General features: G+C 36.5%; 1 protein-coding gene across 10 annotated transcripts in view; it reads right to left on the bottom strand.

Annotated features, from left to right (window-relative positions):
- Window positions 1-23,327, bottom strand: part of LOC137615397 (uncharacterized) — a 72,702-nt gene that overhangs the window by 17,162 nt on the left and 32,213 nt on the right. For 6 of the 10 annotated variants that reach the window (XM_068345238.1, XM_068345239.1, XM_068345241.1 and 3 more), the window contains exons 4-6: window positions 10,425-10,817; window positions 4,852-5,017; window positions 2,800-2,944 (exon numbers count right to left, since the gene is read on the bottom strand). In XM_068345238.1, coding sequence (XP_068201339.1) covers window positions 2,800-2,944; window positions 4,852-5,017; window positions 10,425-10,817 — 704 coding nt within the window. Of the gene's footprint in view, window positions 1-2,799; window positions 2,945-4,851; window positions 5,018-10,424; window positions 10,818-17,002; window positions 17,209-21,656; window positions 22,074-23,198; window positions 23,235-23,327 lie in introns of those variants that run through there. The other 4 variants (XM_068345237.1, XM_068345236.1, XM_068345244.1 and 1 more) reach the window with 4 other exon arrangements.

The following is a 23,327-nucleotide window of genomic DNA, read 5'->3' as shown; positions in this document are numbered from 1 at the left end:
TTGACAATAAACACCAATTACGCAGTGTAATATACATAATACTTATGAATGTATTCGACAAACTGACTTTGTAGGTCCTGTAGTGAGTAGGGTTCCCCTACGTGATAAGACCAGGAGAGCAGTCCTTAAAGTAAGCAACGTATAATAAATTGCAGGACTAAGAGTTCCATACACAGTTGATATACTGTAGGCTATTTACAGTATTTCTAATTTCTGTGACCCACCGTAAGGCACTAAAGGGGTTGGAAGACCCAGACCTACATGGTTGAGGACTATGAAGCACGAAGTAGATGATGAATGGAGAAGTATTGAATTAAAAGCTCAAGATAGAGACAACTGGCGAAATCTAATTGAGGCCCTTTGCGTCAATAGGCGTAGGAGGAGATGATGATGATGATGGCCCACTGCAACTAAAATCAGACCTTAAAAAATTTTCATAAAAGTTTCTCAGCATTGATGTTTGAAAGTTAATTTTTCATCGAAATCCGACATCAACTGGTGGTTATCCATTCAAACAATGATCAGAAAAATTGACATAAGAATAAACTGAAAAGCAATAAACTTAAAAGTTAAATAATTTATAATGTAATTAATTACGCTAAGCAATCATTTCCCAAAACTTCAGGGGCTTCGAAGCCAGATAAAGAGCGGCGGTGCCTAAACTTTTAATGATGATGATAATGAACTGAATAACACAAAAGATTTCTTTACTTTGAAAATAAATTTAGATGTAAAGTAGAGGGGCACTCAGTAGAGCGTAGAACTCCGCCGCGGAAGCATATTTCTCGACCTTTTGTTCGACATTGACCGTGACCTTGACCTTCCAAAATTTAATCATGTCCAATTTTTTTACGTAAAAGTTAATCCCTACAAGTTTCATTACTCTACGGTTAAAATTTTGGCCAAACAAACAAACACACGCATACACACAAACTAAACACAGAAACAAGGGAGAAAATAAAACCTCCTTCAAATTCGTTGGCGGAGGTAATTAACTTGTTATCATGACAAAATAGATAGAAAATAAGCAAATAAAAACACGTATTTTCAGAAATCCAGATTTTACTAAATATTGCAGTTAGTTATACACAATTATTCTACATTAAATAAATAAATATAAAATAAATCAACTTAGTAAAACCGGTTTTGCAGATCCTCCACTTTTACAGCAATAATTAGTTTGTAAGAATTATAGAAATTCCCGAATAAATGCATAATAATTTCAGATCAACAAACTAATTACACTTGTTGTTCTTCACTTGACTAGACATATAAATACTCCATTACATATGCCATATAAGTACTCCCTTGCATACACTATATAAATACTTCCTTGCATATACCATATAAATACTCCATTGCATATACTATACCATATAAATATTCTTTTGCATATGCCATATAAATACTCCATTGCATGTGCCATATAAGTACTCCCTTGCATACACTATATAAATACTTCCTTGCATATACCATATAAATACTCCATTACATATGCCATATAAGTACTCCCTTGCATACACTATATAAATACTTCCTTGCATATACCATATAAATACTCCATTGCATATACTATACCATACAAATATTCTTTTGCATATGCCATATAAATACTCCATTGCATGTGCCATATAAGTACTCCCTTGCATACACTATATAAATACTTCCTTGCATATGCCATATAAATACTCCATTGCATATGTCATATAAATACTCCCTTGCTTATGTCATATAAATACTCCCTTGCATTTGCCATATAAATAAATACCTTCCTCCCCTACCATCTAAACATGGACGAGTTTGGAAACATTCCGAAAACATCCAAATTGTCTTTATGAAATTCACTAAATCAATAGAAAATGCTTATTTTGACCTATTATTTGCCCATGAAATCTGAACAGAATCTTAATTATGATTCCTACCTACCTGAAGCGCTGAATTTCTGAACATGCTCGAGTCAGAACAGAGTTTATTTAAAAGATTTTCATAGAACGTTGTAAGTTCATGCTAGAAGGATCTTCACATTGTTCAGCATTTTGAATTTCAGAAATAGAAAAGTCATTTTACATGAATCCCAAAACGAATCTCCATCTCAAGAAAAATTGAACTTTCGAACACTGCAATGATGATGGGTCGTGGTTAACAAGATATTTCAGAAATGTAGATCCTGTCCATCCAGATGGTATTAATGTACACTTTCAATATCCTCTCCATTTGCCTTATTATAAGTATAAGTGACATTTCTAATTTTCAATTACAACATCAGTAACTACTACTTCTATGACAATTGTCTTGGGTTAGAGTTCTCTTGCTTTAGGGTATACTCGGGCACACTCTTCTAACTAATCTCTAACGAATCTTGTTTTGTTAATGTTTTTATAATTTATATAGGAAATATTAATTTTAATGTTGTTACTGTTCTTAAAATATTTTATTTTTCCTTGTTTCCTTTCCTCACTGGGCTATTTTCCCTGTTGGGGCCCCTGGGCTTATATCATCCTGCTTTTCCCACTAGGGTTGTAGTTAAGCAAGTAATAATAATAATAATAATAATAATAATAATAATAATAATTTGTATCATAACTACCAGTGTTTTTTCTTTCCATTACAGCAGTTAGTCTTAGAGATCACCTAATTGCATTTACTATTAATGTTATTCTTCTCACTACTACTACTACTACTACTACTACTACTACTATTGTGACAGTAGTACCAATAGTATTCCTTAAACAAACAAACAAAAATATCAATTATACTTATTTGAAATTTTTTATAAATCAAGTAATCGAATCTTCTTACCGTGAGACTAATGTTCGGTCCATGGGCGTGAGGTAGAACAAGCCATCTAGGGCGGCCCCCTGGTTCTATGGCCACCTCTAACATCAGACCGCCCCCACCGCCCACCCATGGTAGGCCTGACAGTGCCAGAATGACCACTTTGACCCTAGAATGTAAAATGCAAAAGTGAATACTTAACTGTTTTAATATTATGTATAATAATATAATGTTACAAAAGTTAATAGTCACAGTGATAGCGGTTATAGTTAGATTTGTAGACTGGATAGATTGGTGAGTGAGCAGATATGCAGACTGATGCGTAGGGAAGTAGATAGTTAGACTGTAGATATTTAGAAGTATATAGATAGACTGATAAACAAATAGGTACAGATATATATATATATATATATATATATATATATATATATATATATATATATATTATATATATATATATATATATATATGTACAATATATATATATATATATATATATATATAAATATATATATAAATATAAATATATATATATATAAGTGAGACAATACCCGAAAAATGGAGGGAAAGTATATTAATCCCAATATTCAAAGAGAAAGGGGACATACAGTGTTGTGAAAATTATCGAGGAATAAAACTCATGTCACATACACTTTAGGTATTTGAAAAAATTATGGATGAAAGATTACGGCAGCAAGTTTCCATCGGTAGACAGCAACTAGGATTCATGAAGGGGCTATGTACTGTGGATGGTATTTTCGCTTTGAGACAAATTATGGAAAAGTACAGAGAGAAGCAAAATGTCTTGCATATGGCCTTTATAGACCTAGAGAAGGCATATGACAGAGTACCACGACAGGAAATATGGAGATGTCTCAGGGAGAGAGGAGTGATGGAGAAGTATGTCAGAATGATCAGGGAGATGTATAGAAATGTAAAGACCAGCGTCAGATCTACAGTTGGAAGAATAGAAAATTTCCAAGTTGGAGTCGGGCTACATCAGGGATCTGCTCTAAGCCCACTCCTGTTTAACATCGTCTTGGATGTGTTAACAGAGGATGTCAGGGAGGAGCCACCATGGTGTCTGCTCTATGCAGATGATATAGTCTTGGTAGCCGAGAACAGGGAAGAACTGGAGGGGAAACTAGAAAGATGGAGATATGCCTTGGAGAGTAGAGGTTTAAGAATAAGCAGGAAGAAGACAGAGTATATGACAACCGAGATGGATGGCGACCAGCAAACAACAATCAAATTAGGCGGAGGAAACATCAAAAGGGTTCATAAATTCAAGTACCTTGGTTCAGTGATCGACAATGGGGGGAACATGGAAGAGGAAATTAACAACCGGATTCAGTGTGGTTGGAACAACTGGAGGAAGGTGTCTGGTATCATATGTGATAGGAAAGTCCCTATAAGATTGAAGGGCAGAGTGCACAAGGCAGTGGTCAGACCAGCAATGACATATGGATTGGAAGCAGCACCCCTAAAGAAAACAGAGGGTAGAAAGTTGAACGTAACCGAGATGAGGATGCTTAGGTGGATGAGTGGAGTAACCAAAAAGGACAGGGTTAGAAATGAACATATTAGGGGTACAGTAAAAGTCACTGAGGCATCAAAGAAAGTGCAAGAGGCAAGGTTAAGATGGTATGGCCACCTGATGAGAAGAGAAGGGCAACACATGGCAAGAGAAGTGATGGACGTGGAGGTGGATGGAACACGAAGGAGAGGAAGACCTAAGACCAGGTGAAGAGATTGCATTAGAGATGATATGAGGGAGAAGGGAGTATGGGAGGAAATGACACAGGACAGAGGGAGATGGAAGAGACTCATTAGAAACGGCGACCCCGAATAGGGATAAAGCTGGGAAGAAGAAGAAGAAGATATATATATATATATATATATATATATATATTTATATGTATATACATACTGTGTGTGTGAATCATAAACAACCTTGTTTTGCACGGCCCTTACCTGGTTAATTGACCTACAATAAAGAGAAGTTAACAACAAAGGAAAAACTTAATGTAATAGAACTAAAATCCATCACACTAAAATAGAAAATTGCCGTCTCACCATCTTCCTTGCTTGGCCAGCACTCGCACCGTTAATGAGCCGAAACATTCACGGGCGGGATCGTTGACGCCCCCACTCGCCGGCCGGAGACAGGTGACATCAGGAACATCCTCCTCGTCTTGGTCCTTCGACCCCTCCTGCTGCGTGCTAAGGCTTTCGACGTCGTCTGCAGATATACATATATGAATAAACAAATAAATTTAAATTTATGTAGAAAGGGCCAGGTCTACAAGGCTGAGGACTAGGAAGCATAAAGATGATGATGATGAACGGAGAAGTATTGATTTAAAACCTCAGGATAGAGACGACAAGAGAACTCTAATCGAAGCACTTTGCTTCAATAGGCGTGGGAGGAGATGATGATGATGATGATGATGATGATGATGATGATGTTGATGATGATGATGATGATGATGAAATAATTCGTAAGTAAATGCCATATAAGTACCGATACTTTTTGAAGGTGGTCGGTCCGACGTGAAAACATACACAGGAATGAATAAATAAGATAAAGGTATGAACAAATCTGTAAATAAATGAATAAATCCATTTGTAAAGAGTAGGCAACTTCCCCTGCCTGGTTCATCCCTTACCGGCTTAATCAAGGGTGAGTCCTTGTTTCGGAAACTTCCACATTCTCATGTGGTGTTTATACTTAATAATAATAAAGAAAAAAAAGGAGAGAGAGAGAGAGAGAGAGAGAGAGAGAGAGAGAGAGAGAGAGAGAGAGAATACCCTTACAAAACCATTTATGTCACATATCATTTTCTATAATTACATGATGAATAGTATTTATAACCAGAAATGAAATATCCTCCAGACTGCTTGATATGTTTAAGTTTGGTTTAAATCTTCCCAAACTCTTGCATATCAAATAATTTTGTTATTAAAAGAAAATTTAGGAATAAATACGCTTATATGTCCAATAAGGATAATTGTAATATCCTGTGAGACAGCAACAAAAAGATGGAGCTGGGGGGAGAGTGACTGCTCCCCGCACTCTAGTTTCCGGGTGTTTGAATGTATGTGGATGTAGTACGATAGAGAGTAAAAGATGTGAGATTGGAAGTATGTTTAGAAGTAGAAGGATGGATGTATTGGCCTTGTGTGAGACAAAGATGAAAGGAAAGGGTGAAGTGATGTTTGGTGAAATGTCTGGTAGAGTGTCTGGGATTGAAAGGGGAAGAGCGAGAGAGGGTGTGGCTTTATTGCTGAGTGAATGGATGACAGGTGAAGTAGTGGAATGGAAGGAGATATCATCTAGGTTAATGTGGGTAAGGGTTAGGTTGGGTAGGGAATGTTGGGCGTTTGTCAGTGCGTATGGGCCAGGTAGTGAGAAAAGTGAAGAAGAGCGGAATGAGTTCTGGAATGAACTAACTAGGTGTGTAGAAGGACTGGGTAGAAGGAATTATGTAGTTGTCATGGGTGACTTGAATGCTAGAGTGGGTGCTGGAGAGGTAGAAGGTGTCATTGGGAAGTATGGCATACCAGGTGAAAATGAGAGTGGTGAGAGACTGGTAGATGTGTGTGTTGAACAAGAGATGGTAATTAGTTCTAGCTTTTTTAAAAAGAAAGATAAAAATAAGTATACATGGGTAAGAGTGGCAAATGGAAGAGTAGTAGAAAGGGCATTAATGGATTATGTGTTGATAACTAAAAGAATGTTTGGAAGATTGAAAGACGTGCACGTGTTTAGGGGTATGGCTAACGGTATGTCTGATAATTTTTTGGTGGAAGGAAAATTAGTTGTAGCAAAAGAGTGGGGGAATAGAGTGGGTGGATGTAAAAGGGAGCTAGTGAGGGTTGAAGAGCTAATAAAACCGGGGGTAAAAAGTAAATATCAGGAAAGGTTGAAAATGGCATATGACGAGGTGAGAGTAAGAGAAACTGGTAATTTAGAGGAGGAGTGGAAGTTAGCAAAAGAAAATTTTGTTGGGATTGCAAGTGATGTATGTGGCAAGAAGGTGGTTGGAGGCAGCATGAGGAAAGGCAGTGAATGGTGGAATGAAGGAGTGAAGGTAAAAGTGGAAGAGAAAAAGAGGGCTTTTGAAGAATGGCTGCAGAATAATAGTATAGAGAAGTATGAAAAATATAGAGAGAAAAGGTGGAAGTAAAGCGCAAGGTACGTGAGGCAAAGAGGGCAGCTGACCTGAGGTGGGGTCAGGGACTGGGTCAGTCATATGAAGAGAATAAGAAGAAGTTTTGGAAAGAAGTGAAGAGAGTAAGGAAGGCCGGCGCAAGAATTGAAGAGACAGTGAAAGATGGAAATGGAAGGTTGTTAAAAGGAGAGGAGGCAAGGAAAAGGTGGGCGGAATATTTTGAAAGTTTGCTGAATGTTGAGGATAATAGGGAGGCAGATATAATTGCTGTTCCACGTGTTGAGGTGCCAGTGATGGGAGATGAGAATGAGAGAGAGATTACAATAGAGGAAGTGAGGAGAGCACTAGATGAAACGAGAGTAGGAAAAGCATCTGGTATGGATGGTGTGAAAACTGAGATGTTGAAGGAAGGGGGTGTGACTGTACTTGAATGGTTGGTGAGATTGTTTAATATGTGTTTTGTGTTGTCAATGGTACCAGTAGATTGGGTTTGTGCATGTATTGTACCACTATATAAGGGTAAGGGAGATGTGCATGAGTGTTGTAATTCAAGAGGTATTAGTTTGTTGAGTGTAGTTGGAAAAATGTATGGTAGAGTACTGATTAATAGGATTAAGGATAAAACAGAGAATGCAATCTTGGAAGTACAGGGTGGTTTTAGAAGAGGTAGGGGTTGTATGAATCAGATTTTTACAGTTAGGCAGATATGCGAGAAATATTTAGCAAAAGGTAAGGAGGTGTATATTGCGTTTATGGATCTGGAGAAAGCATATGATAGAGTTGATAGGGAAGCAATGTGGAATGTGATGAGGTTATATGGAGTTGGTAGAAGGTTGTTGCAAGCAGTGAAAAGTTTCTACAAGGGTAGTAAAGCATGTGTTAGAAAAGGAAATGAAGTGAGCGATTGGTTTCCGGTGAGAGTGGAGCTGAGACAGGGATGTGTGATGTCGCCGTGGTTGTTTAACTTGTATGTTAATGGAGTGGTGAGAGAGGTGAATGCTCGAGTGCTTGGACGAGGATTAAAACTGGTAGGCGAGAATGATCATGAATGGGAGGTAAATCAGTTGTTGTTTGCGGATGATACTGTACTGGTAGCAGACACAGAAGAGAAGCTTGACCGACTAGTGACAGAATTTGGAAGGGTGTGTGAGAGAAGGAAGTTGAGAGTTAATGTGGGTAAGAGTAAGGTTATGAGATGTACGAGAAGGGAAGGTGGTGCAAGGTTGAATGTCATGTTGAATGGAGAATTACTTGAGGAGGTGGATCAGTTTAAGTACTTGGGGTCTGTTGTTGCAGCAAATGGTGGAGTGGAAGCAGATGTACGTCAGAGAGTCAATGAAGGTTGCAAAGTGTTGGGGGCAGTTAAGGGAGTAATAAAAAATAGAGGGTTGGGCATGAATGTAAAGAGAGTTCTATATGAGAAAGTGATTGTACCAACTGTGATGTATGGATTGGAGTTGTGGGGAATGAAAGTGATGGAGAGACAGAAATTGAATGTGTTTGAGATGAAGTGTCTGAGGAGTATGGCTGGTGTATCTCGAGTAGATAGGGTTAGGAACGAAGTGGTGAGGGTGAGAACGGGTGTAAGAAATGAGTTAGCGGCTAGAGTGGATATGAATGTGTTGAGGTGGTTTGGCCATGTTGAGAGAATGGAAAGTGGCTGTCTGCTATAGAAGGTGATGAATGCAAGAGTTGATGGGAGAAGTACAAGAGGAAGGCCAAGGTTTGGGTGGATGGATGGTGTGAAGAAAGCTCTGGGTGATAGGAGGATAGATGTGAGAGAGGCAAGAGAGCGTGCTGGTACCTGTAATAGGAATGAATGGCGAGCGATTGTGACGCAGTTCCGGTAGGCCCTGCTGCTTCCTCCGGTGCCTTAGATGACCGCGGAGGTAGCAGCAGTAGGGGACTCAGCAGTATGAAGCTTCATCTGTGGTGGAAAATGTGGGAGGTTGGGCTGTGGCACCCTAGCAGTACCAGCTGAACTCGGCTGAGTCCCTGGTTAGGCTGGAGGAACGTAGAGAGTAGAGGTCCCCTTTTTTGTTTTGTTTCTTGTTGATGTCGGCTACCCCCCAAAATTGGGGGAAGTGCCTTGGTATATGGATGGATGGGTAATAGTAAATGATACGTAAGAGCAGTATATAGGTGTTCCTTCAGCCTCAGGTACACACTTATACATACATTATGATCAGCCAATTTCAAAAGTTCCCCGGCATATAAATGCTTTTAGCGTCAAATGTAATAATTTTCTCTTTCACATACATACATATACTGTATATATAATTAAATAAACATATATATATATATATATATATATACATATATACATATATATACATATATACATATATATATACATATATACATCCATATATATATATATATATATATATACATATATATATGTATATATACATATACACATATATACATGAATATATACATATATATACAATATATATATACACATATATATACCTGTACATATATATACATATACACATATATACATGTATATATACATATATATACAATATATATACATACATGTACATATATATATACATATACATATATATATATATATATATATATATTATATCTATATATATATATATATATATATATAAATAAATATAAATTTATATATGTATATATATATGTGTATATATATACATATATATATGTGTATATATATATATATACATATATATATATATATATATATACACATTACTCGAATGTAGTGGGGATAGATGGAGAAAAGGCCTACAGTTGCTAAATAAACGGCGAAGAAGAGGTACTGGAACGGTAGTTACATCGTATACAGGAAGAGAAAGAGCCTGTATGATAAGACTTAAGTGCCGTAGTGTGTTTACAGGGTTCGAGGTGTTGCTTATGAACTTATGTGAAAATCTATGTAACGACTAATATTATATGCAAATGCTTTTTTTTTAATCGTCAGGAAGTTCCTGATCTGCATGTCACAATTTAATTCACAAGGATAATAAAGATTGTAAAATAGTTAAGAGCTAAAGTGCATAATGTCGTAATACTTTAAGGTATCTTACTTACCTATTTATTAACAGAAGGAACTTCTTACTTAAAAAAACTGTCATCATCCATGGAAAGGATGTGGTAGGTTACCAAATAGAAAAAAAAAAAAATCAAGGGGCAAACATGGGAAAAAACAATTTCTGATATAAATTGTCCAAACCTGGGTAGGATGCGCAAATTCTGTAACAAATGGGTCAGTGAAAGGTTATTTTCAAAATCATTTAACTATACCAACACAAAAATACAGTGCAACGTGAATACAAATGGTGAATAATATTCTTGGAACTAACACTACTGTGCGATAATACGTTGTGCATCTAAACATAGTGCAATTAAACATTATGGAGAGAGAGAGAGAGAGAGAGAGAGAGAGAGAGAGAGAGAGAGAGAGAGACTACCTAAAGAAGTCATAATAATTACCTTGACTATAAAAAGCAGGAGGTCGACTTGACTTTGGAGAGTGAGCAGCGACTTTAATCAGGCTAGTAAGACTTGCTCTCATATGGGCCCAACTCCCAGAGTGTAACTTTGGGGTTGAGGGCGTGCTAGCAGGGGAATCTCCCGAGGGCGTAGGGGTTGAGGAACGCCTCCGTTGGGCGGGATGTACAACCAGCGATAGATGGGTCGGGCGAGGGCGCTTGGTAGTTCGACCTAGCTTGGGGCTCTCGCAGAGGTTGTGGGTGAACCTCTGAGTGATCATGGGGCTGGAGGAGGCAGAGTGGGTTTCCAGGGAACTGTTAGCAGGAACGGACGGGAGACTTCGTGGGGTGGGGACATGAGGTAGGACGGGCCAACTCGGCTTGGTGGAGGTTCCTGTTATAAAAAGTCAAGTGAGGGAAAAGGTTTACTTGTGGTAAGTTTGGGGGTGAGTTAAGTTGTGAAAGTAAGTGCTAAAAAAAAAAGAAAAAAAAAGTTTCTGGAAGGTACCCGTTAGCACAGATATTTTATGAACACCAAATACTGTGAACGAAGATTTTAATTCTTTGATTTTCAATTCAAAGCCAGAGCTTTAGACTGCCTTTCATACACACACACACACACACACACATATATATATATATATATCTATATATATATATATATATATATATATATATCATCAACCAAAACTATACAGTGCAGGACAAGGGCCTCACCCATGTTTTTCCACTCCCGTCTATTTATGGTCTTTCTATGCCGGTCTGTACTGCAAACTCTCTTAGTTCGTCAGTCCATCATTTTCTCATCCTTCTCCTGCTTCTTTTGCAATCTCTAGGGGCTCATTCTGTTATTCTTCGTGTCCATTTATTATCTGTCATTATTATCAAATGTCCTGCCCAAGTCCACTCCTTTTTTTTACATGTTATTGGAATTTCCTCTACTTTAGTTTGCTATCGTGTCCGTGTGGCTCTTTTTTTGTATCTTAGTATTATTCCCACCATTATTCTTTCCATAGTGCTTTGCGTTGTACCTAGCTTGTATTCAAGGTTTTAGCAAGGTTCCAAGTTTCCAATGCATAAGCTAATACTGGTGGAACCATATGATTAAATACTATTCTTTTTAGAGAAAATGACCTTTTACTTTTCATAATCTCATTTTGTTTAAGAAAACCTCTTCATTCCATTCTTATCTTTCTTTTAATTTCGGTCTCATGTCCTTGGGAAAACTTTCTGCCTGTCCCAAGTATTTATATTCATTAATAATCTCTAGAAGTTCGTCCATAACCCTTATTTGCTATCTCTCTGCCTTTTCATTGTACATATTCTTAGTTTTACTCATATTCATTTTCAGACCTGCATTTCTGCTTTCTCTACTTAAATCTAGCATCTTTTGCAATTCCTCCCATGATTCACTAACACATCTATGTCAACTGCAAATTTTAAGTTGTCAAGGTATTCCCCCATTATTAAAAATTCCCAAATTTTCTTAATCCAAGTTTTTAAAAGCTTCTTCTAAGTATGCTGTGAATAATTTAACAGATATGGGATTTCCCTGTCTAACTTCTTTCTCAATCAGGGTTTCTCACTATCTTTTATATAGTTATAGGATTGCTGTACTTCCAGATAGATATCTTTACTATGTTCTATCATAAGATTACACTATTCCTTGTTTTTAAAGGGCTTTCATTACTGCTAAAGTTTTGACAGAATCAAAAGCTTTCTATAGTATATAAATGCCATAAATGGTGGTTTGTCCCAGTCTCTTGATTTTTTCATTAGCTGATAAATGACATGGATATGGTCAGTGGTTTAATAACCGTTTCTAAATTCTGCCTGCTCTCTTGGTTAATTAAAGTCTAACTGTCTTTCTATTTGGCTAAATATGAGCTTTGTAAATATCTTATATATTACCAAGAGTAAACTTATTATGGAAAAATTTTTCGGGTGTTTTTATATCCTTTTTTTGTGAATTAGTCTAATGATAAAGATTTTCCAATCTGTGAGTAAAGAGCATTCTTGAAGACATATTGTGTAAAATTCAGCGAGTATTAATGCTATGAAATCCCCTCCATCTATAGTTAAATCAATTGTTGGGCCATCTTCTACTGCTGCTTTGCCTCTTTTCAAGCCTTTTAATGTTTTCTTTACTTCTACTGACTCAGCTGTTTTATTGTTTATATGGGCAGTTATTTCTTATATTCCTATTGTAAAGCCTTGTATAGAAATCCTCTGCAATTTATATCACTCCATCTCTTTTGTTGATATTTCTATCTTCATCCTTTAGAGTAAACACACACACACACACACACACAAACAAACACTTTCACAATTCTTCAATGAAGTATAGAGCGATTTTGTGCAAGTGGCATTGCGTCAAAGGAATGAATGAGAACTGAATAATTGGTGAACTCTTACATATTTGAATACAAAATGCAAAAAAAAAAAAAAAATAAAAAAATAAAAAATAAATAAATAAATAAAAAATAAAAAGAGAAATCGTTCATCTTTTCAAAATTGAAATCGCTTCTATTCTATTAGATATATGCTTTATATTCGTACTGTTAACCATGACAGGCTACATCTGCATGTCAAGAACGCACAAACATTTGAAAACAATGAAAAGCATATGAAGAATAAAAAGAAATTTAACCTGAATAAAACGGAATTTTTTTTTTTTTATCAAGGGAAGAAATCTGTGAATGGGAAAACATAATACGGCAATAAATCTGAAGAGCAACAGGTAAGAAAGGTCATAATCTCATCAATAAATTATCATAATTAACAAGGAGACTGAACAAAATACTCGAAAGATTTATGGAACACATCTACGCCAGCACAAAAAAATACCAAAGATTACAGAACACCAAGGAAACTGAACACAAGCTCTCTCTCTCTCTCTCTCTCTCTCTCTCTCTCTCTCTCTCTCTCATGAGAAAAGCTATGGTTAAAAATCCCAGAGGAATTAGGTGAATTAATCACATCCTCATCATTCATGCGATGAAAATGAAAGTAATTAACATAATGAGATACAGAGGAAGTCTGAAAAAGTCAAGAGGACGGAAACTGAACCATTATCTCCAATCAGGAATTTTCTAACCCAACCGAGTAAAACATGGACAAAAACCATTTACTAATAGATTATGGAAACAAGAACTTAGCTCAAGGTAATCCATAAAATGATAATTTATGCGAGTGTTTTGGGGGTGGGTGTTTAAAGGTTTAAAGGCTGCCCTATCAAGCAGGACAATGCCCTAGAGACTGACCTTATACACATATGATCAGCGCCCACGCCCCCTCTCCACCCAAGCTAGAACCAAAGAGGGCCAGGCAATGGCTGATGATGATTCAGCAGACAGACCTATAGGCTCCCCCAAACTCCCCATCCTTAGCTCACAAAGATGGTGAGGTTTCAGGGACCAAAAACACTAACGAGTTTGAGCGAGACTCGAACCCCAGTCTGGCGTTCACCAGTCAGGGCCGTTACCACATCGGCCACCAAAGAGGGGGAGAGTTGCTGCAGTGACAAGAGGGTATTTTGGGAACTTTCGTTACTGTGTCATAAGCCGATTGGAGGATTAATCTTGATGTACTAGTTTTGAGTTTACAGAAGTTGGTCGAAGTCAAAGTACAGAGAATAATAATAATAATAATAATAATAATAATAATAATAATAATAAAACTAAATAGACAGTTTGCCGTTGCTAATAAGATATATATGACTCGGAGAGAGAGAGAGAGAGAGAGAGAGAGAGAGAGAGAGAGAGAGAGAATGAAAAAACTTCTTGTGTTAAAACGACCTATTAACCCCAATAAAAGTCAGCCACTGTCGAAGGGGAATCAAATAAGGGGGGGGGGAGAGAAAGCAGAGATGGAGGAAGGGGAGAGGGAGAGGGGAGAACAAGGGGGAGAAGGGGTTTCTGGAATGAGATGCGTAAGGGAATGAGGGTAGGATGGATGTAGAGAGAGAGAGAGAGAGAGAGAGAGAGAGAGAGAGAGAGAGAGGGGGGGGGGGGGCGGCAAATCGGCAAAGAATAAAAGAGAAGAGGCGAACAGGATTGCAACGATATAGGAATAAACGGGAAGAGAAACAATAAAATGAAAAGATGCGAATTTTTCAATTAATATGGTATGGAAGATAAAATAGAAGGATAACACAATAATATACTAGAGGGACCTAAGAAGAACGCAAACCTCCGCCGCGGCAGCTTATTTCTCAACCTTTTGCCCGACTCTGACCTTGACCTTTTACCCAACCATGTACTAATTGGCGTGGATTTTCATACACTCAAACATGAACTAAGTTTGAAGTCTCTGTGACAACGATGTCCAAACTTATGGCTGATTACGTGAATTGGACATTTTGCTTAACCATGACCTTAACCTTAGACCTTGACCTTCCAAAATTTAATAGTTTCTTGCTTTTTACATCAGTTAATCCCTGCAAGTTTCATTACTCTGCGATTAAAATTGTGGTCAAGAAGCTGTTCACAAATATATACACACACACAAACAACCACACAAACAGGGGGTACAAACATAACCTCCTAACTTCGTTGGGGGAGGTATAAATAAAAAAAGAAGATTGATAAAAGCACAATGAAAAGGAAAAACGACAAATTAAAAGAAAGAGTGAAACTAGATGAAAGGAGACGAACCTTCCAATTGAGGTTATAAAAATTCAGGTGATGATGATTATGATGATGAAGACGATGATGCTAATAATGGCCTAATTATTTTGCATGGGGGTCAACCTACTTAGCGCAAGAAGCAAGATACAGGCATCGATTTATTGATCGGAGTAACTTTCGATTCTGGGTCTCTCGTTATTGATAGAGAGAGAGAGAGAGAGAGAGAGAGAGAGAGAGAGAGAGAGAGAGAGAGGGGGGGGGGGGGTTTATCATCCCTATTATTTTGGGGTTAAGAAAGTACCTGCTATCTGAGAGAGAGAGAGAGAGAGAGAGAGAGAGAGAGTTGTCGTCTCCATTATTTTGGGGTTAAGAAAGTACCTGCTATCTGAGAGAGAGAGAGAGAGAGAGAGAGAGAGAGAGAGAGGTTATCGTCACAATTATTTTGGGGTTAAGAAAGTACCTGCTATCTGAGAGAGAGAGAGAGAGAGAGAGAGGAGAGAGAGACAGAGAGAGAGAGAGAGAGAGAGAGAGAGAGAGAGGTTATCGTCACAATTATTTTGGGGTTAAGAAAGTACCTGCTATCTGAGAGAGAGAGAGAGAGAGAGAGAGAGAGAGAGAGAGAGCGAGCGAGAGAGAGAGAGAGAGAGAGAGAGAGAGAGAGTACAGATTTAGTGGGTTTGACGGCCTGCTGACGGTAGCACGTAGGTCAGACATAAACATGGTACGTTTATGGGGACTAAATCTTTAATTGGTAAGTTCGACGGGGTACATATGGCAACATTTCTGATCGAAATCCTACAGGAAAATATAGAAAACTTCGGACCAGGTGGCATTTAAAGGACCGCAAGATAATTCAGTTAACTATTTTAGTGACCAAGCATCTATTTTTGTATGTTGTAGGCCTATACTTTTGTCACAATATCGCGTATTTTCTCATAACGACTTGGTTTCTCTGTCTGTTGTATGTGCTGCTGTATGTATTATTATACTAATGAGTTGAAGTAAATACACAATGAAAGTAATAACACCACACCAAATTAAACATTTCAAATATATTACAAAAAACTAGTCAATATCATATGAGGTAATGAGACTTGAAATGCCAGAATAAAATAACATACATATAAGTAAAAGAAGTAAATACATAATGTAAGCAATAATAAAAACTTATGAAATAAATATCTCAAGTATATTTCCGGAAATAGTCAATACACAGGAGTTCGTACAAATTAAAACCAAGGTTGGGTCAAACACTGGCCTTTGGTCAAGAGTCGCCATCTACTATGTAACTAAATGGTATTATCTCGTACAGATTGGCTTTCTTGGCCTTCATAGCTGGTGATTCTTTTACCTTTAATAATGAAGGGATTAGCATGTTTCTAAAAGAGGGAGCGGTCATCTAAAGATCCTATGAAATTCTATAATTCTTTGACAAAATAATCAGAAAATCTTAAATTCATTAACAGTAGAAACAGATTATACCGTAGTTCAACCCTTAGCCCCTCACTATAGGCATTTAATGATTTGAGACTCGCAGGTGCGAAGAGATTAAGTTCTTTGACAGATAATCAGAAAGCATAAAGTCTTTGCCAGTAAAGACTGGTTATATCTCGGTCTTTTTTCTCTAAGGTTAATTTTACTTGTGTGAGAGAGAGAGAGAGAGAGAGAGAGAGAGAGAGAGAGAGAGGTCTGAAAATTGGATACAGTCGTCTGAAGAAAATGTCTGAAAATTTCACACAGTGGTCTCACGAAAATTTCTGAAAACGGAATAATGTGATCTCGTTGCAATGTAAAGTTGAAGTATCTGATAATGGGACAGACCGGTAGCTACAACTTGTCAGGAAATGAGACATAGCTTACACTATCATTAAAAGGTCTGGAAATAAGACACAGTAGCCAAGTTAAAACGTCAGGAAATGGGACACAGGCTACACAGCTATCAATGGCTTACCCATCTCGTTAGAAGCGTCAGATTCGCAGTTCTCGAAAGGATTTTTGTTATCGAAGGATGAACTGAAACGATTGCCTACATTGGCCTGTGGCACTTGGCAGCGCTTGGGAGAAGAGCGGCGAGGGCGTGGCTGGTGTTGGACCTTGTAAAAGGGCTTCTCAAGCACTCCTGACGGTTCCTTTGCCAGCGATTCAGTTGAAGCCACGCTGAAAGGAAAACATGTATGGTGAACACTTCTCGTGGCATTGAGTTATGTGAATATTTGAAATTATATGGATTTGAATAAACATTATAATCGTAGGCCCGATAATATCTTAACGGGTGGCTGGTGCCTTAGCCAACCTACAACCTAAATACAATCTAAACTTTTAAAAGTTCTATAGAATATACTGTACTTTCAAAATAATCAATCATAATTTTATAGAACCTCATATACAAAAGGAATTGTAAGCTTATATTCCTCAGTAATTACTTAATACATATTTTTGTCAAAACAGTGCTTTAGTAAACAGAATAAATGAAAAATAAAATGAACAGTCATAGACTCTTTAATCAAAGGCTTACACCTGAGAATCGAAAGAAAATGAGGAAATACGAGGATTCCCGTAGGAAGCACATTGACGCCACTAAGATAATCGCCTTCAACGAATATGCACACACACACACACACATACATATATATATATATATATATATATATACATATATATATATATATATATATGTGTGTGTGTGTGTGTTTGATTTTTCAACTTTCAATAGTACAACTAAAAGGGATAATTTTCTTTAATTCAAGTTTTCTTTTTCTTGCTTTCCATCAAGAACAGACTGAAATAACCAACAAGGAACTGTACAGTGATTTTCGAGTCTCTTCCCTTCAGCCTGTAACGTTAAATAATTCAAAAGTAATTCCTACCTATTGCATCAATCAATCCATCTCCTAAAAACTAAATTTAAAATCAGTATTCCATTTCAACGTATTTAGATTAATAGTAAAAATTGCAATTGTAAATACAGTATATGTAAAATAAAATTTTTTTTTTATAAATTGTAAGATTGTAAATGTGTATTTCATCCACATATGTCACTCGAGTAATCTCTCTTATAGTTTCATTTCTAATCCTGCCATCATGATTCATTGAAGGGTAGATGGAGATGGTTTGGGCATGCTCTTCGCACTCCGCAAGAGAGATTAGTTCACCAAACTTTCAGCTGGACTCCACAAGGCACTAGAAGAGTGGGAAGACCCAGGCCTACATGGCTAAGGACTATGAAGCGCGAAGTAGATGATGATGAATGGAAAAGAATTGAAATAAAAGCTCAAGATAGAGACGAATGACGAAATCTAACCGAGGACCTTTGCGCCAATAGGCGTAGGAGGTGGTGATGATGAAATTTGTATTTCACAATAAAAGAAAAAAAAAATAATCGGAGTACCATCGCCGTAACGAGCCTGTTATGTAAAGTTCAATTGCATCTAAATTTACCTCAAAATTTTCAAATTTTTGTATCATATTAAAGCAGTTATAAAACTTATGACAAACATCATCATGTTTATTACAATTATCAATTATTGTAAATAAAAAGAGCACAACACAAGCAATTAAACTGTCCTATTGATATTTATGACCAGTGCTGTTCCACATACTCATTCGTCTAGCTTTATTTTCCCGTCTTGGGTATTTAAACAAAAGCCGGTTAGGTAATTCCAGCAGTAAATTGTCTTTTTATTTAAAGAGGGACTAATTAAGACTGCAGAGAAATCTGACAAGTCATATTCGTAAAGGAATTTGGGTGATTTATCGTATGTGAAGGATATTTCATTTGAATTATATGTCATCAGATAATATATCTATTCTCATTATCATTATTATTATATATATTTGTGTAAGAGTACTATCCAAACATACATACATACATACATACATACATACATACATATATATATATATATATATATATTATATATATATATATATATACATATATATATATATATATATATATATATATATATATATATATATATATATATATATATATATGTAATAATAATAACAAAAGAGCCACATTTAAATTTCCAGATGAGGAGGAGCGCGTATGTACGATCTATCAAATCATGGAAGTCTCAGTTAACCTGAACAGTGAATTATGTTCCTGGAGTCAATAAACTGTGGTAAGTGGTTACCGGGGATGGAGAAGGTTCCCAGAAGATTACCTGGGAACTAAAATACATGAATAAATATGATATGTAAATACTGAAATTGAGTAAAGTTCCAAATTACGAAAGTAATAAATGGTAGGAATAAGAAGAATCTAGTTTTATATTACGAATGAGTTTAATGAGGGTGAATGAGGACAATGGCTCTGACCAAGGTCTATAGAATAGCTGACTATGTCTGCATTGTTTAAGTGTATTATTGGGGCCATAGATGATGCTGAGTGTGCGCGCGCAATTATATCTGAAACACTTGTACGTGAGTAAATAAAATAAATGTGGTGAATATTCCGACAAGAGGTCACTAGAGGTTAGATTACTACCGAGAATTATTGTTCCAACTTATGAAGTACAGCTGATAATAACAAGTGCAATAACTACGATACGTTAGGTAATCGTAAACCAAGGCAAGGTTGGATAATCCACTAAGTCAGAGGGTACTTATCCACAAAAGTTACATTCCTATCTCGTCCAAAGTTTTGTCACCTTAGGCAAAACATTCTTTAAATTCGAAAGTTAAGGGGCCCATACACGTTCAAAAAAAAGCGTCAAAATTTTGCATCAAAACTTTTATATCAAAATTTTGATGCAAAATTTGAGTGTGTAGGACGTTTTGATGTCAAAAAAAGATTTGAAGCAAAATTTTGATTGATCAAATCCGTTTGATATTTTTTGACGAGTCGTCAAATTTTTTATACGTGTGTGGGCTCCTGTCAAAATCTTTTAGATTTTTTTTTTTTTTGTAATGCTGCGAAAAAATCGCACAAAGACTAAACAGCCACCACAACCCCCCCCCCAAAAAAAAAAAAACAAACAAACAAAAAAAAAACAAGTAAATTGAAAAATTGGGTTAACGTAACAAGTATAAGAGGTTATCGTTCCTCTATTCAGTTTTTTTTTTTCTTTGGAATTCCATTAAGAAGCATATTGAAAATCATAACATATTAAAGATAAATTTTCCTGCAAAATATTTAAAATGTGTCTAAATGAAAAAATCAATATATCAAATAGAACATATGTTACAAAAGTCTTGATATTAAAACACACTGTTTTCTCTTTTTAAGAATGAGAACGATAATACAAATAACTATATTGATAGCAACGAAAGAAATACAAACGATAGATTCAAAAATAGCAATGGCACGAACATACTTGCAATAAAAAACAACAAAACTACTGATAATTACAAGAAAAAAAAAAAAACAGGGCAAAGCAATTGACACAATTCGTTAACCTTCTGCCCTTAAAAAAAAAAAAAAAAAAAAAAAAAAAAAAAAAAAAAAAAAAAAAAAAAAAAACCAGGGCAAAGCAGGGGTTGGAGCGACCCACAGCTCCTCCCGAGGGAGAAGCTGGGCGGGTTGAGTCCTCCATGCGATCCGTTGGACCCTGGATGGGTTTACCCGGCAGGTACCGCTAGGAGGTGGATCGCTAGTAATCTATGGGCTATTTGATTCGGATTCAGCGATTGCTTCGTCTCTCATTGCTTTGTCTTTCACCAAAGAGCCATAGTTGACACAATTCGTTAACCTTCTGCCCTTGAAAAAAAACCAGGGCAAAGCAATTGACACAATTCGTTAACCTTCTGCCCTTCTACATTCTGAGCTCTTGCGAAACTTGCACATATCAAAGTGATACAGTGATTCACTTCTTTTTAAAATAGGCCCTCAGCATACAAATTAATATTAGCGAATGCAGATCATATATTCTGATAAAAAGTGTCCGAAAAACGTTTGCAGAATTACTTATAATATTTCTGAAGGTATAAATGAAAGTCAGAAAAAGCCACGTGTTTTAGCCACGGACCAAGCACAACGTAAAGACGAAAAGATAAGAGAAAATTATCAGTTCCGAATGAATAATAACTGTCACGATTGGGATCCAATTTTGTATCACCGGAAAGAAAAATTTCAGCAGCTTGTTAAATGACGGTGAATTTGACTATTAAATGATTAATTTCTCTAGAATATTTTTTGGGGTAGAAAAACATTGACATCATTGTTTTTATTATTATTATCATTATTAATTAGCATATTTTCATAATGGAGATCCGAACGCTTCGGTACAAGGTAATCTATGTAAATATACCTTTATTCACAAGCCATTAGAAATGAAATATGAAGACAAAGATACCAAGTGCTTTCATATATACTTAATAAATTCTCATTTTATTGACTCAGAAACCCTTTTGTCTTTGCTTTTTTATTTCTTTTCCTGTCAGATTTTCGCAGCATTTAACGTTACATTTGAGTGTTGCAGCACCCAAGCAGATGAAAATCACCTTACATGACTTAAAAGAGACATCACTAATCCCATGATACTTTCTTCAGAAGTTTTTTCCTGTCCTACAGTCTAACAATTGCCTTTCACTCAATCCCCCAACGGTCTTGGTTCTCAGGTCTCAATGTGACCCACTGCTACATGCCGAGAGTGACTCACCGCGATATCTTCCTGTGCGTGACGACAGGGTTAGTGAGATTGGGATGCTTCGGCTGAGGACACAGACATCCACAGAACCGACGAAGGAACCTCATGACGGCGCCCCTCTTTCCCCTGCCGGATCCTGAAGAGGAGGAGGAGGAGGAGCCGTAGTCTGCCTGCCCTCCCCTTTTCTTCTTCTTCTTCTTGTGGTCGTCGTCGAAAGGGTTGTAGCCTTTTCCGGGGCGTTTCTTTGTCGCTAGGTCCTTCATTTTCATGACACCAGACATAAGCTTGGCAGCGGGCACGGGGCCCTTCACCACCAAGGGCGTCAGCTTCTTCAACTTAGATCCGCCGGATATCGCACATTGCATAAGGATGGGTTTGCTCTGACCCGCGAGTATCTATGTCTTTCTTAGGGGGGATGATGGCTATAGTCTTAAAAAATTAATGAATATTCACTAATAGTTGATGTATTGTGTATTTAAAAAAATGTATAACAATCATAACTCTTTATAGGAAAGTAGTCGCAATAAAAATGACTCAATTTCCCGTTAGAAAACATAAACATCAAAACAGCGACCAATATTTGTATAGTCGTAAACCTATCTAGTGGCAAACGCAATCTGAATCCTCAGAAACTAAATTCATCGTATGAAAGGAGCTTTCAGTTAAAGTCTCTCACATCGAATTCAACAATTTATCAATTCTTTATAACATTTCCGAGGAAAAGTAAAAACCAATTATACATAAAGGGTATACTCGGGCAAACTAATTTATCTTATTTCTCTTCCTCTTGTTTTGTTAAAGTTGTTTTTATAGTTTATATAGGAAATATTTATTTTAATCTTGTTGCTGATCTTGAAATATTTTATTTTTCCCAGTTTCCTTTCACTGGGCTATATTCCCTGTTGGAGCCCCTGGGCTTATAGCATCTGGCTTTACCAACAAGGGTTGTAGCTCAGCAAATAATAATAATAATAATAATAATAATAATAATAATAATAATAATAATAATAATTCCCTTTCAGAATACAAAAGAATACAGACCACTGAAGCCACAGACACGGACTGTGCTATTCTTAGCAAGTGAATTATTACACGTAACAAGTTACCATGACAATATGGCTTACGTGGTTAATACTGTTTACTTAGATGACTGCTGTCTATTTCAAACAGAGTTTTAACTTAGTATCAAACTCATTTGCCTTGATTTACTCAAAATGAAACTATTTGGCAGAATTTGGTGTCATGTTCAACTAATTAATAATTAATTAAAAAGCGAAATAATCAATAAAAATTACTATTTTTAAACACTTGTTCAGTGTCAACCAACACTTATTAAAAAAAAAACAAGTAAAAAATAAAAAATATACACTTTCGTTTTCACTATCGATATGGGATGTGCGACTAATAGGGTCACGCTCTGACCTCCTTTCGGAAACCACAATTAATTATTTTCATTAACCGTTATACAAAAAATATAAACAACCAATATAAGATTTGATCACTATGGTCAATTTGTTGTATATAATCTCATCAAACACTCAAAATCTTATATACTGTATATACACACGAGCTGGTAAGGCTATAATGTAGCCGTACTGTTTCTGATGGTACGTAAGACTGATTATAACTAAGGCAAAGTGTAAATACCTCTATCACCTGCGTTCGATTCCAATGATCTGATCA

Source organism: Palaemon carinicauda, chromosome 21 (genome assembly GCF_036898095.1).
Source record: "Palaemon carinicauda isolate YSFRI2023 chromosome 21, ASM3689809v2, whole genome shotgun sequence".
Lineage (NCBI taxonomy): Eukaryota > Metazoa > Arthropoda > Malacostraca > Decapoda > Palaemonidae > Palaemon > Palaemon carinicauda.
Note: the sequence above shows the minus strand (reverse complement) of the source record. Positions and strands in the feature narration are given on the sequence as shown.